The 13,421-nt window shown below is 40.7% G+C and overlaps 1 protein-coding gene across 2 annotated transcripts; it reads left to right on the top strand.

Moving 5' to 3' along the window:
* The first annotated feature begins 2,195 nt into the window (after nt 1-2,195).
* Nucleotides 2,196-13,308, top strand: ccdc92 (coiled-coil domain containing 92). Of its 2 annotated transcripts, none has more exons than XM_008417501.3 (5): nt 2,196-2,574; nt 2,747-2,911; nt 6,757-6,928; nt 7,146-7,187; nt 10,179-13,308. In XM_008417501.3, exons 3-5 carry the CDS (start codon nt 6,793-6,795, stop codon nt 10,988-10,990), a joined length of 990 nt encoding a protein of 329 aa, XP_008415723.1. In that variant the 5' UTR covers nt 2,196-2,574; nt 2,747-2,911; nt 6,757-6,792; the 3' UTR covers nt 10,991-13,308. The 2 variants fall into 2 exon arrangements, with proteins under 2 accessions (XP_008415723.1, XP_008415724.1); XM_008417502.3 differs by having other exon boundaries at nt 2,744-2,911.
* The last annotated feature ends 113 nt before the right edge of the window (nt 13,309-13,421 follow it).

The following is a 13,421-nucleotide window of genomic DNA, read 5'->3' as shown; positions in this document are numbered from 1 at the left end:
TTCTGCAGGTTTTCTTCCAAGATTGGCTTGGATTTTATGTAATATCTTCTGTTGCTTAATAATTTTGTACATTAAATGGCTTGATGAACATTTGTTGCAGATTTTTAAGCTGTGTCAAGTGAGAAATGTATCCAGAATTTGACAATAAGAGCATTTCTGGTGCTCTGTTTTGCCTGGAGGTGGATTTACAACGCTGAGACTCTGAGAGCTTTTCTATGCTGAAGCTGGCAAGCATTTAAACAATAAATGCACTTTAAAACGCATTTCGAAAAGTTCATGGAAAAAGCTAAAAGTGAAGCTCACCTTCACAGCAGGACAATATTTTAAACGTATCTCAATATCCACAACCGATACACACTAAAGCCACGTTACATATTCAGGTTTATACCATGCAACCTCAGTCATTTCACAGCAGCAGAAACCTTAACCCTGCCGCTCCATGTTACTGTCAATGATACATTGATGACTGTATTTCTATAGGCAGACACTAATAAAATTAAGGGTGTTGGAAAATTAAATTGGGTATTCAGAGCTGTAGAGGCACTGGCTTTGCCAATCTCAATATAAAAACTGTAAAACTGTTACAACCTGAGAAGTGTTTGTGCTGGCAGCTCGACCGAGTAAAAAAAAAGAAAAATAAGTGCCCTATGGGACGGGCTGTGATGTGCCCACATTTCATTTGTGCCTCTGTAAAAAGTTCTGTGTGAAATCCAGTAACTATACCGATGAGACACATTTTAAAAAATGACATAAATTCACTTTTGATCTCAGTGAGTGTGACAATTGCCAAGAAGTTGCAAATAAAATAAAATAAAATAAAATAAAAAGAAACCCTAACTGCTTGCTCTTACTGGTTTTCCATCAGAGAGACATTTTAGGCTCATGTCCAAAGCCCTCGCCGCCATCTGCATGGCATCACGTATTTCTGAGTTTATGCCTGTGTTCGAGAGAAAGCATTTCTTTGGTTTCTGCATAAAAGATGAATTTCAAACTTGGACAAGCTCTAGGCTCGATTGAGACATACTTATGGGTAAAGCCAATCTTACAGCAAACCTCTGCTGGAAGATAAGTTTTGGTTGGTGGATGTAATCTGGAGATTCCTCGGCTTCATTTTAACCTGATCTGATCCCCTTTAGGCACAGATCAAGAAAACAGTGGCTATAAAACCATAGACTGGCAGGAGCTCATTTTTTATTTGTTTAGTTCCTCTCAATGTGATATTTCACTGCATGTTGTGATAAATGGAGGGAACTGTCTGTATAAAAAGAAAATCATTTGGAGGAAAAGAGTTTCTTATGGGGATTTCTTCTTGTGTGAGGATAATTTTCTTACTTCTTAACTCACCGGGAGCTGGGAAGTGTGCCAGAAATGCTAAAAGTAAAGTAATCAGGAGAATTTAATCCCTACTGCAAACAGGACAAAGACAGAAAGAGATTAAAGTCTGTTTTGAAAAATAACATTTCTGGATGGGGACAATAATTCCACTTACTTAGATTGTTTATATTTGGAGATGTGAGGTTCACTCTGAGGTTGGACGGGAAATGTAATCTTTTTGTTTTTGGTTTGTATCGTTTTACACAGTAGCCGCTTCCCGTGGATTTTGTATGGCCAGAAATAATTCATAGTGATATTCTGGGGCAGCGATGAAAGGGCCTCTGTTTTTCCACCTTTACATACCCCAGACTCAGGAACTCAGTGAAGCTTTGAGAGAAAAGGGCTGAGATGATTTAAAAGATAAGACAGAGTTGTGGTATGCGTCTGTGTCATTTTCCACATTCATTCATTTCTCTAATTTTGACTCTGAGAGATAGATAGCATGGTAGTGTAATGTGATCCCAAGTATTTTGATGTGAGCTTTCTTTCACCCTTTCTTTCACTTTACTTGTATAATATCCCATTGGAGTCCAGCCAATAGTAGATGTGGAATCATTCATAAGGATTTTTTTTTTTTTTGCAGTTTGTTTCAGCTTCAAGTGGAATAAGATTTAAAATAAGCATAAACAAAGTATCCATGAATATGTTGTTGAATATTAATTAATATCGTGGTATCTGTTTCTTGTTCTTAGGCAAATAAATGATGGATTTGTTGTTTTGTTTTCTAAACATTCAAATTGGTTTTAAACAAGGCTCTTCATAGTGCAATTTTCAGAACTCTAGAACCACCTACTTTTCATTCCTCTCAGAAGAGTATGCAGCGTGAATGTGGAGAAAGAGAAATAGGAGTGAAGAAAAAACAAAACAGTTCCTCAGACTACCATTGAAGAGTAATGCCGCCCTCTGCTGTCCACCAGCTGCCTAACAGCTTTCCCAGCCTTATATCCGTTCACATCTTTTTACCTTTACCATCCTGTATTCACCTGACGCCTGCAGGTGAATACAGGATGGTATTCACCTGCCATGCAGTGATAAAAACGTTATCACTGCATTGCAACGTTACAACAGTATCGCTGGGTGGCGTAAATACATCTGTAAAGAGCATTGAAAGGACTCCGTTGCCATGGTGATGACGCTTATCAACGCAAAACGGTCGCATACTAAGGGCATCCGCTACTTGCGCAGTTTATATTATTTAAGGTTAGTAATCGCTGTTTTTTCCCCCCCTTTCTAATATACGTCTTTGAAAATTCATGAATGTATTTGTAATGAATATTACAAACTGGAAGATAAAAATAGAGTGTAAATGTTGAGTATGTTGTCAGTATTTCCTCTGGCTTCCCATGGTGCATCGCTTTATTTTGTCTAGTAGCTCAGGGAGATCTGACAGGAACACAGCCGACCGAGGCGAGCCGCTGGCAGCATCGCCGACATGACCTGCAAGGTGGAGTGCGCTTAGCCGGTGCGGCTAGCCCGTTCGACCACTATTCATTGCGCTTTAGCAGCTTCTTGACGGCCACGTATTTTTAGCTGAAAGGTAAGCCGACAATATTTGCCGTTAACGTTGGGCTGCCGGTTTCGGCGTCCTTAGCTTTCTAGCTAGGCTACATCAATAAAGGCGTAGTAGCTTAATAATTCACCTGCTCCAACAGAGAAATTATTGCAGTAATTAAAACGTGACGATTAAACTGCAAAATACTGTCAGTATGAGCTTGTTTTGCGCATTTTATGGTTCAGACTGAATGCTTGAAGTATTTTAAATATTCTTGTCTCAGTCAATTCATTCATGCGCAATGGTGCAAGGCGTCAATAAATACCATGGGTTATGCCCTATTTTGTGGGTGGTGTCGCATTTTCAGAAACATCCAGAAAGCCAGTAAGCGTTGTTCATGATCGGCACCTTCGTTTTTGAGTACAGCAATTGTTGCAAGGGAAGATTTGTTGCTTCTGGCTCGTAACTAGCCTGTTTGCAGTTTCTTAAACTGGACAGCTCCTCCCTGAGTCGCAACACAACACAACACTGGCTGCAAGGACAGCCTTTGTGATGACCCCACCAAATGCGGTGATGACATCTTTGTATGGTAATGAAGCAGCACGGCTAGGTTTTGTCGAGCTCTGATGCATTATTTGATAACGGGAGTGAATGTCATAGCCTGACTGTTGCTTATTTACGACACTGCTTGAGGGAAGCAACGATCCCCCAGCTGTTGCTGTCAGGAGCAGCAGAGATATTGTATTCAGGGTGCTGTCCGCAATGCAGGTGCTGAAATCTAAAGTATCAGGGATGCCTGCCGACCTCCTGCCAGATATTTATACCATCTTAAGAGATACAAGCAGTAATCGTTAGGGGGGACACTCTTTCCTCTTGTAAAATTATTATTGCTGCTGTTGTAATGGTCTGGCGTTAGGAACATGAGCAGGGCCGGCCCTAAATTTAATGGGGCCCAAATCAGAATTTGATTTGTGACCCCAAATCCAGGAAGGAAGGAAGGAAGGAAGGGCAGATAGATGAATGGATTGGTTGAATATAGATAGAACTGGGTTGCAGGTTGATTCTGCATGAAATTTAACTCCAGTGCACACACTAGCCAAATTAAAATGGAATTGTTAAAATAACTTTAATATTGCAAATGTATTTGTGTGTATGATTACTTCAATTTAAAATGAATTCATATGAATTATTATCAAATATTCTTTTAAACTTATCTATAAATTTGATGTATTGATAGCCCCCTGCTGGCCTGGAAGTCGTAATGAAACTCTTATTACTGTTTCACACTGCAAGACTTTTAAAATTGTGGTATAGCAGGTTTGATCCTACAGTGTGTGATGTCCAGCCACACATCAGTAGCAACACACCACACAAGAACACAATTCACTCATGAACATTCAGATAGATGGGAAATCTCACAAAACTGCTCGAGATCAAATGTGAGTTCAGAGCTAACAAACATGACCATCTAGGCAGCGCAAAGGCGATGACTCCTGAAATATTTTTAACAGAAAATAAAACAAAAAGACAGTTCTTCTCCACGTTTTTATCACCTTGCTTTCTGATTGGCATAAAAATCTTGCAGTGTGAACAAGGCAATTGTTTGCTTATGCCTTGGACCAGATTTGAAGAGAAACCTTTGTAGGTTTTCCAAAAATACAAAGCTCATTACAGATACATCAGAATAGGAGAAGCTGTATATTTCCCAGTGAAATCTGGCAGAGTGCAAAAACTTAATGCACAATAATGCATTGTTGAGCCTGATTACAGGAAGTTGCTACTAAGAACTTGTATTGGCTTAGCTACTTCCTAATGTTTCATGCTGCTGTGATTCATGTATTGTTTGTCATTAAGACTCTCTTTTTTGGGAAAATATTGATTAACACAGGCAGCACAAGCTGCAGGTATCAAATTATATCAAGATCTTACAAAGTTACTGTTCCAAATCGGCAAATATCTACCTGCATATTGTTCATGCTTCTTAAAGGCATTTTTTGAGATGCCAGAAAAAGCATAAAAGTGCTTTAAAAAGTGAATAAATATGAGTTATAACAACAACATTTACTTTCCCTTTGGGCTCAGTAAAGTATTTTTGAACTTGAATTTGTTACTGTGTGCTGCTGGTCAGCTGGCTGAAAGAAGTCTACAACAATTACCCTCGTTCACAAGAAAAACATTAGTTGTTTGGACATGTTTATGATCACAACTAGCAGACAGTAATGCTGTGAAGTCTAAAGAAGCAACACCCCTTACTAGTATTACTTAGCCAGTGTTTATTCAATATTTTTGCAGATATCTGTGTAAAAGTCAAACTAACAATGCATGCTTAGCACTTAGATTTTCTTATGCTTTGTATTTATGTGCAGACAGTGCATTAGATTTGAGAATGTTACAGTTGGAGACTTGTGTTGGCTTAGGATAGTATCTCCTTCCTAATGTCTCGTGCTGCAGCAGCTCATGTATAATTCATCATTCTTCATCTCAGTTTAAAAAAACAATACAGATGGCTGTATTTGTGCATAAAAAACAAAAATCAAAGGAGACCCAAACATGACATTTGATTAACTTTATTGAAAGGATTAAATTAATCTTAATCCTCTTTTTATATCCGCCATGCGGCAGTATGTTGCATGAGCCGTGTTGATAGTGAAGTTGTCTGAGGTCATGTCTTTGCGAGCGGAAAGCTTTCTGAGCTATTCTAGGAAAGAGCTGGGATGAGAGATATGCTTGCAGCGCAGGGTTTACCGGAAGGACTTCACATTACTCATCAATAATAGATTATCCCCTCAGCCTTTATGAGACACCACTGGCTGCGTTTGTTCTAAACAGTCTGGGTTTTTGGTGCTGGCACCGCCTCTTACTTTTCCCCATGAAAATGAAAAAGTTGGCGCATCTGCTGAAACGAGGGAGCCCGCTCAGTCAGTTGTCTTAGGATGAATTAATCATGTTGGTGCGATGGTGATGTAAGAGTGAGAAGCTCTGGGATATCTAATTGAAGCTCGTTCCTGTATGCAGAGAGAAGGCGTGGAGGGGTGGGGGGTATACAGGGATCAATGTGCTGCTATCTCTTAGTCTGATGTTGGTGTCTCTCAGAGGGTGGAGATTGTGAGACTGAGTGATTATGTCTCTTCGTGGCCTGGAGGGTGGGGCATGACAAGGAAGGAAGAGGAGTTTTTTTTTCCCCCCCTGTTTTTCCCTGCAGGCTGACCTGCCGCACCCAGTGGGAGCATCGTATATATCAGTGTATGAAGCTTCGGTATCTTTGGTAGTCATGGTATAGATACTGGATGGGATATGTCATCTAATGCTGAGCATGAATCTCAGTTTGTTAAAAGATCTCCCAAGTAGGGCTGCACAATGGATCTCAAACAGACCATCATCCAAATAAGTCGCAAAAGACTGCTTGGATTGCAGAATTTGTTGGCTAACATATTGTTGTAAATTCACACTTTGCATGCCGATATGATATTCAGCCTGTTGGATGGAGTCTCACTGCAGTAGATGCTCTCATCTGACAGATTCTTAGGGGTGAGCATTTATCCTATCATTTATCATGATACATTTCTTTGAAAGTTCTTGCCGTCATTTTATCATAATTACAATATTGCCTCAAAATATTGGGATAAAACTAAGTATGTCACACAGATTCTAGTTTCTTTCAGTTTTGTAAAGATGTACATAAACATTCTAAAATAAATTGAATTTTTATTGCCGTAGCATGATGTCACACTGTTTTACTAGCATAAAACAAAAGGATGACTAAGTGGCGAAGTAACTCCTGGGGAAAAAAATGCTGTGGAGCTTCTTGACGCCCTCGTGGTTTGTAGGCTGAACTGACAAAGTTTATGTGTGTTGGACGGCTTGACACTTTCTGTCTTTGTGGGTTTAAGGTTCCAGAGGTGGTGGGAATCCAAACAGATATCGCCATGGCCTCAGCAAATGTAACTCTGGAGAATCAGCTGCACAGTGCTCAGAAAAACCTGCTTTTTCTGCAGCAGGACCATGCTAACACACTAAAGGGGCTTCACGCAGAGATCCGTCGACTACAGCAGCAATGCACAGGTGAGCGCATGCATAATCAGCTTCTTGGTTCTCTGGTAAGTCAGTATATTTCAGAGAATTTCAAACGCATGAAAGCTGAACTACCATGGCGGCAAAAAATGATTTAATGACCAAAACAAAGCACAACATTCTCAATCTTCAAAGCTTAGTTTGTGGGGAGCAATTTGTTAGACAGGTGCTTTGTTCCATGTTTCAACCTTATCTTTCTTTTTCACAGATTTGACATATGAGCTCACCGTGAGAAGCTCCGATCCATCAGGTATGCCACTATTGCCTTGCATTATGCAACTATTGCTAAAAAAATTTAATGAGAACACTAAGGATTTTTGTTAAATTGCTCTAGCTAACTTTGTAAAGAAAAACATGCATGTCTTTACTCGCTGATCATTCTGGATTTTTAAAACACAACTAATGTTTTTTCTTTAGAAAACAAAATATGAAATCATGAGATAAAAATATAATCATCAGCTTTTGTTATGACAGCTACAATATGTTGAGGAATGAACAACACGGATGAAAACTGAAATTAAATTCATAATCATGGATTGTATTTTAGCTCATGTCAGACATGCATCAAGTGACAATTTCATCCTAATCCACTTCATTTGCTATTGCCTCTCCTCTTTAAATCTGTGTCTGAGATTCTCTGCTCTTTGGTCCTGCTCTGTATCTTTAAACCCCTTTAGGGCGTGGGGTCGTAGTTCAGGCATTATTTGAGATGCCAATTTAAAATGCTGAGCTACTACTCCCAGTTGTAAAAACAATATCCTATTGCCACGGTTACACACATTCACAACTTTTCTGAAAGTAAAAAATAAAACAAGTAAAAACAAAAATCCTTCTAACTGCACAGCATCCAAAACCAGATATTCCACATATTGGAAGTGTCAAATTTAGCTAAGGATTTTATAAGGAATAGTGTAGTCATTCTAGCTATACTCATCTGTGCTAATGGCTAATTTAAGATGTCAAAGAGAGTTTAATTGCCTCTGCTCCAACTCTGAACAATTAATCATACATATCAGGAAGGCCAGAAAAAAAAAGTTTGTATGTTGTTCTTATTCCTGCTTATAGTCCAAGAGAAAGTGTGATTAGCTAAGATGGTTTTCAGTGAAACAAAGCTTTTCGAAAAACTGGAGATTGTGAAATCTGAAGCAAAATGTCAGTTGCTATTAACAACATTCTGTTTCAAAATAATTCAGTAGTCACTTTCATGTAAAAAAAAAAAAAAGTCATATAAATTCATGTGCGATTTCAAAATGTTATGATGGCATCTAGGGGAGTGCTCCACTTTCCAACAGCAGCTACAGAGCAAACTCTGCACCACAGAGAGCTATAAATGAATGTCACCTGCTGAAATAGCTTTCTCTGCCAGCTCTCTTCCCTGGTAACAAAGTCTTACCCAGGAAGCACTGCTCCGTCTGTCTGACTCACTGCTGTTGAATGCAGCTCCCCCAGCTGCCGCTTCCCTCTAAACCATGATGCCATGAAGTCACATCCTCATCTGATTCACGCTCTGCTGGTAAAGATGTCTTGAGTATGAAGGGTGCTATGTGAGGTCACGGTGGGACAATGTAGGCTTTTTGACAGAGCTGTGTTGGCTCAACGTTGCTAAAGCCTCCAATCTGACTCACCATCATGTTAGTGTGGGACATCTCTTAGATTGGAGTGCAGGAAATGAGATTATCTGTTGTAGCACTAATGCACAGCGTCCAACCTGCTCACTGCAGCTGCGCCAACTGGGCTTGACAAGCACCAGCCCCCCATGAAGGAAATAGGATACTCTTGTTTCCAACCATTCAATTTTTTAAATGGGAGACTGAGATCAGGAAATGAGAAGTGAGGTCCAAGTTTCTAAACATTTGAATATAAACAACGGTAATTTCAGCCCCTCCAGGATGTTATAATGTTTTTGTTTTGTTTTTTTGTGATTATTGTGCACTAAAAATCACAGAATTTTTGGCACCTTTTTCAAAAAGTTGTGGTCATAGTTGCAATTTCTTTAAGCTTTATTTTTGCTATAACATGGTCTGATAAAAAACGTTGAAATTGTTGCACATACCTTCCATTTCTTTCTCTTTTTTTTAATCAAGATGTAATCTCTCCTTACCTGAGAAAACTCTTTATCATCAGCTGGCCTCTGCTCTAATGTCTCCTCTCTGGCTCTTTGCTCTTTCTGTGTGACAATAAAGATTTCACACAGAAACAGTATGTTGCTCATGCAACATACTGCAACAAAGTATATGGAAACAATGAGCACAACTTGTGAACAGAAATTAAAGAGGCTTGGGTTTATTCCTGGCATTAACTAACTAGCCATGATGTAAAACAGGAAACAAAGACATTAGTGTTCTTGCTAACAAGCTGCATATGACATACTGGCATGGATTACCACCATTTAGCTAACATTATCTGGATGCAGCATCATTACTCAACTTCCTCGGTTTGTTTGGAGGAAAACTGCAAAGTTTTTTGGCTCTGGCTAGTTGCTGGACATGACACAGACCGTGTAGCTCAGCGTTGGTCTTCCCTCGATGATTAGATGCACAGGTGTAACCAGCGTCATCATGCGCACACTCATGATGCATTTAAAGACGGTTAGGAAAATCACATTGCCATAGCAACCGATTAAACAGTGGTAATGACTGAAAAAGTGCGGGGGACAGAGGGCACAAATACAAGAAAAGTGGGGGACATTTCCCACGCGTTACCAATGACTGTATACACAGTTTAAGAAAAGCTTTTACAAAATGATTTCTGCAACAAAAAAAAAAGAAAGAAAAGGCAAATGTTACGCTTTTGCATCACAGCTTTTATCTTACAGGTTGTTAAAATTTTTTAAGGTGATTGGTCAGATTTTGCGAAAACATTATAATAATTTGTAAAAATTGCAAGTCTACGCAAAATAGACTTGGAATAAGCCAAGCACAAAATTGACTGAATTTGCATTAGAAGTTGACTGTAATTTGCTGCACAGTCCGTCGGCTGCAGTGAGGTGTTGCAGAGTCAGGTAGGAGCTGCAGTGATGGAGATGAGAGCCTATAAAAGCTGTAATGTGAGACCGGAGCTCTCTGACCACTGCAAACGATTCTCCAAAGGATCCTGCTGTCTCTCTGTGCTGACAGACTGTCTGAGCTGAATACCTGAGTGTGTAGTCTAATGTGTTTTTTTTCTTCTTCTTCTTCTTGTCTATGTCTTATTTATATCACACATTTAACAGCTGTGATGTTCCTCATTACTGTGTGTTCAGACAGCAGCGAGGAACGATGCAGGGAGCTGCAAAGGAGGTGTGAGGAGCTGGAGGCCCAACTTAAAAAGAAGGAGGAGGAGAACACAGAGCTGCTCCGGGACCTGGAGCAAAAGAACGCCATGATTTCCGTCCTGGAAAACACCATCAAAGAACGGGAGAAGAAGTACCTGGAGGAGCTTAAGATGAAGAGCCACAAGCTGGCCGTGTTGTCTGGGGAGCTGGAGCAGAGGGCAAGCACCATCGCTTACCTCACCTCGCAGCTTCACGCCACTAAGAAGAAGCTTTTGGCCGGAAGTTCCTCCGAAGCGAGTCCCAACGTCAGTCCCATCAGCTCCTACAAGCCGACACCTCCCCCCGCCAAGGACAGGCAGCCTGAAACCCCACGTCGCCGGATGAAGAAGAGCCTTTCCCAGCCTCTTCACCCGGAGCTAACGGAGGTGTATCGCCTGGGTCCGGACGGCAGGCGGGTTGTCCTGCGAGAGCCGGTTGACGCCATGCCCGACCCGACGCCGTTCTTGCAGGCGGGCCGGGAGTCTCCCGACGCACAGCAGGTAGTGCGTGAGCGCCCCGCAGTCATCCCTCCCATCGCCTCCGACCGCTCCCCCATCGCTACCCTGGGCGCTGCGGCCAGCCCCCGACACAGCCCGGCTCGGGAGCGCCAGCACAGGGCCCACGTGGGCGTGGCGCACCGCATCCCGCACGGCACCCCTCCCCTCGCCCCACCGCAGGCCGAGCTGGAGATGCTGGCAGTGGACCAGGTCAACGAGGACAAGGTTCTGCAGAAGCGCTCGGAAGCCGATAGGACAGTTTAACACTGCAATGCTGCACCTGCGCATTAACACAGATGCACATCTAGGGCCAGATGCATAAAACTCTGGTTTTATGACTAAAAGGAGCGTGAGCACAAAGGCAAAACTGTGTTTATGCATTCTGTTTGGCAGATTAATAAAGAGTGCCTTGCAGAGGTATTCATACAGCTTGAACCTTTTCAGATTTGATCACGTCATAACCGCTAATGTCAGTGTGTTTTAGGTGGATTTCTGCTGCTAACGCAGTGCATAACTTTAAAAAGGGAAGGAAAATGATACATGGCTTTTTAAGAGTGTTTTATAAACAATCTGAATAATGTGGTTAATACTCATATCAGCTTCATACAGCTCTCATACTTTGCTCAACCCTACACTTCATTTTTAAGTCTTTAGCAGCTTTTAACAGGTTCAGTTCCTAATCACCCATCACCATGTTTTACTGTTGAAGTGGTGTGTTCAGGTTGTGCTGGTTTTCTGCAATACATCGGTGTTTTTGCATGTCGAAAGTTCAGTTTTGGTCTGTTTTATCATCTTCCTGCTGCAAAATGAATTAATATTGAATATTTTTAATTAGATTAATTTGCACATGGTGAACTCTGCTTGGTCTGGATTTGATTTAGGAGTGTCTGAGTATAGAGAGCCGAATACAAATGCATGTAACGTTTTTGTTGTTTGTAACATTTTATAAACCGACTATCATTTTCCTTCCCCCGCACAATGGAGCAGAAATTTCTGTTGACCTATTGCATAAAATTCAATAAAATGCACTGAAGTTTTTGATTTTAATGTAAAATGTAAAAAAAAAAAAAAAAGAAGAAGTTCAAGGCATATGAATACCTTTATCAGGCACTGCAGAATGTGCTTCTGTCAGTACATCCAAATCATTTTGAAATTTTACACTCATGCACTTCAGTCATACTTTAACCCCATTTCTGTCTCAAAGTATGGAGGAAACGTATTTAGTCTCGGCTGTGAACCCATGAACACAACAAAGACTGAATTCAAATCTGTTATGCAACTCCACTTTCTAAGTTCAAAGCAAGGAACCTCGACGGAAGGAAAATAGAAACAGTATTGCACACGTGGGGCTTTAAAGCACACGAGCCGACATGTCATCCTCCGCAAGAAGCTAAAGCAGCAAATAATGGTTCTATTAAACTCTTACCAAGGTCTTCCAACTCCTCCAGATGAGACTGCTTGTTTCATTTTACCTCAAATTCTGTTTGTGTGGTTTTAGTTTAATATCGCTCACACTAGCACATTGCTCTAACATACATACAAATCCAATGTGTAGAGAAGGGCACATGCATTGTGTTTGGTTTATGCATTATTTATGCATCTGACCCTAGCATAAACACACTTACTTACACTGCAAGAACAGCGAAGAGCCTGAACCACTGTGCAGCCTGCTTTTTACGCAACACAAACGCGTCATTTTGTGGTACTCCATGAGGACCTTTACGTTTTCTTCTACGGTAGAAATGGACTACTGTCAAGCACGCCAAATGAGTTTTATTAATCTCCCAATGAGTTTTTTTTTTTGTACTATTCACATCTTGACCTTTTTGCTTCGACCTGTCGGATCTGTTTTATGTGGTGCAAACAACCAATTCTCAGCCAAATATCTGCGTCAGTGCCTGCTTAACCGGCCTAGTCGTGCTCAAGCTGTGAAACGTAGTCATGGCTAGAAGTACAGAAGAGGTAGCAGCAGTCTATATAGCAAGACGTCAGCAGCAGCTTCGTAGGATAGAGGTGACGTAATCACACTGCTGCTCCGTAAATATCTTTTTTTATTTGGCATCTGTATGCTCACGTGACCGTAGGTAGAAGCTGCGATGTGTGTAACTGAAATGTGCCGGTTATCGAGTTGAAGCTTTTCCTTTGCTTCGTAGAAGGAAGCAGCACTGGACATATTTTAATGCAATATGGATATTTATATATACATATATATGTAAGCAGGGAGTGTTTCTGCCTGCGTGTGAGCGAGGAGGAGAGCGCAAGCGTGTCTGAGGAAAGATGACGGAGGATTTCGTTTAGGTTTGAACAATATTCATTAATGCTTTTTGTCGTACAAGGGCATTTTTAAAACACTGCTGGATATTGTGATATTACCAACTGTACTTTTTAAAAGGCTGTCGATTTGTAATGAGTTGTTTTTTTTATTTGTTTATTAATGACCCAACAGGAAAAAGAAAAAAAACAAAAAAACAACCCTGATGCACTCTGTACCTGTCACACCACCAAAAATAATGGTAATCAAATCTCTTAATAGCCTGCTTTTCACAATAAAATCACTTGTCATTAAAGAATACAAATCATTATATTACTGCCATGCTTTTTTTTTTTTTTTGGTTTGGTTACTTGGTTTGAATGAATGTCGGAAAAGCTGGAGGAAAGGTCACTTTACTGGACCAGGTTCGTTTGTCGACAGAGG

This window comes from Poecilia reticulata, chromosome 9 (genome assembly GCF_904066995.2).
Source record: "Poecilia reticulata chromosome 9, P_reticulata-male-v2, whole genome shotgun sequence".
NCBI lineage: Eukaryota > Metazoa > Chordata > Actinopteri > Cyprinodontiformes > Poeciliidae > Poecilia > Poecilia reticulata.
This window is presented reverse-complemented; position numbering and strand designations above follow the sequence as displayed.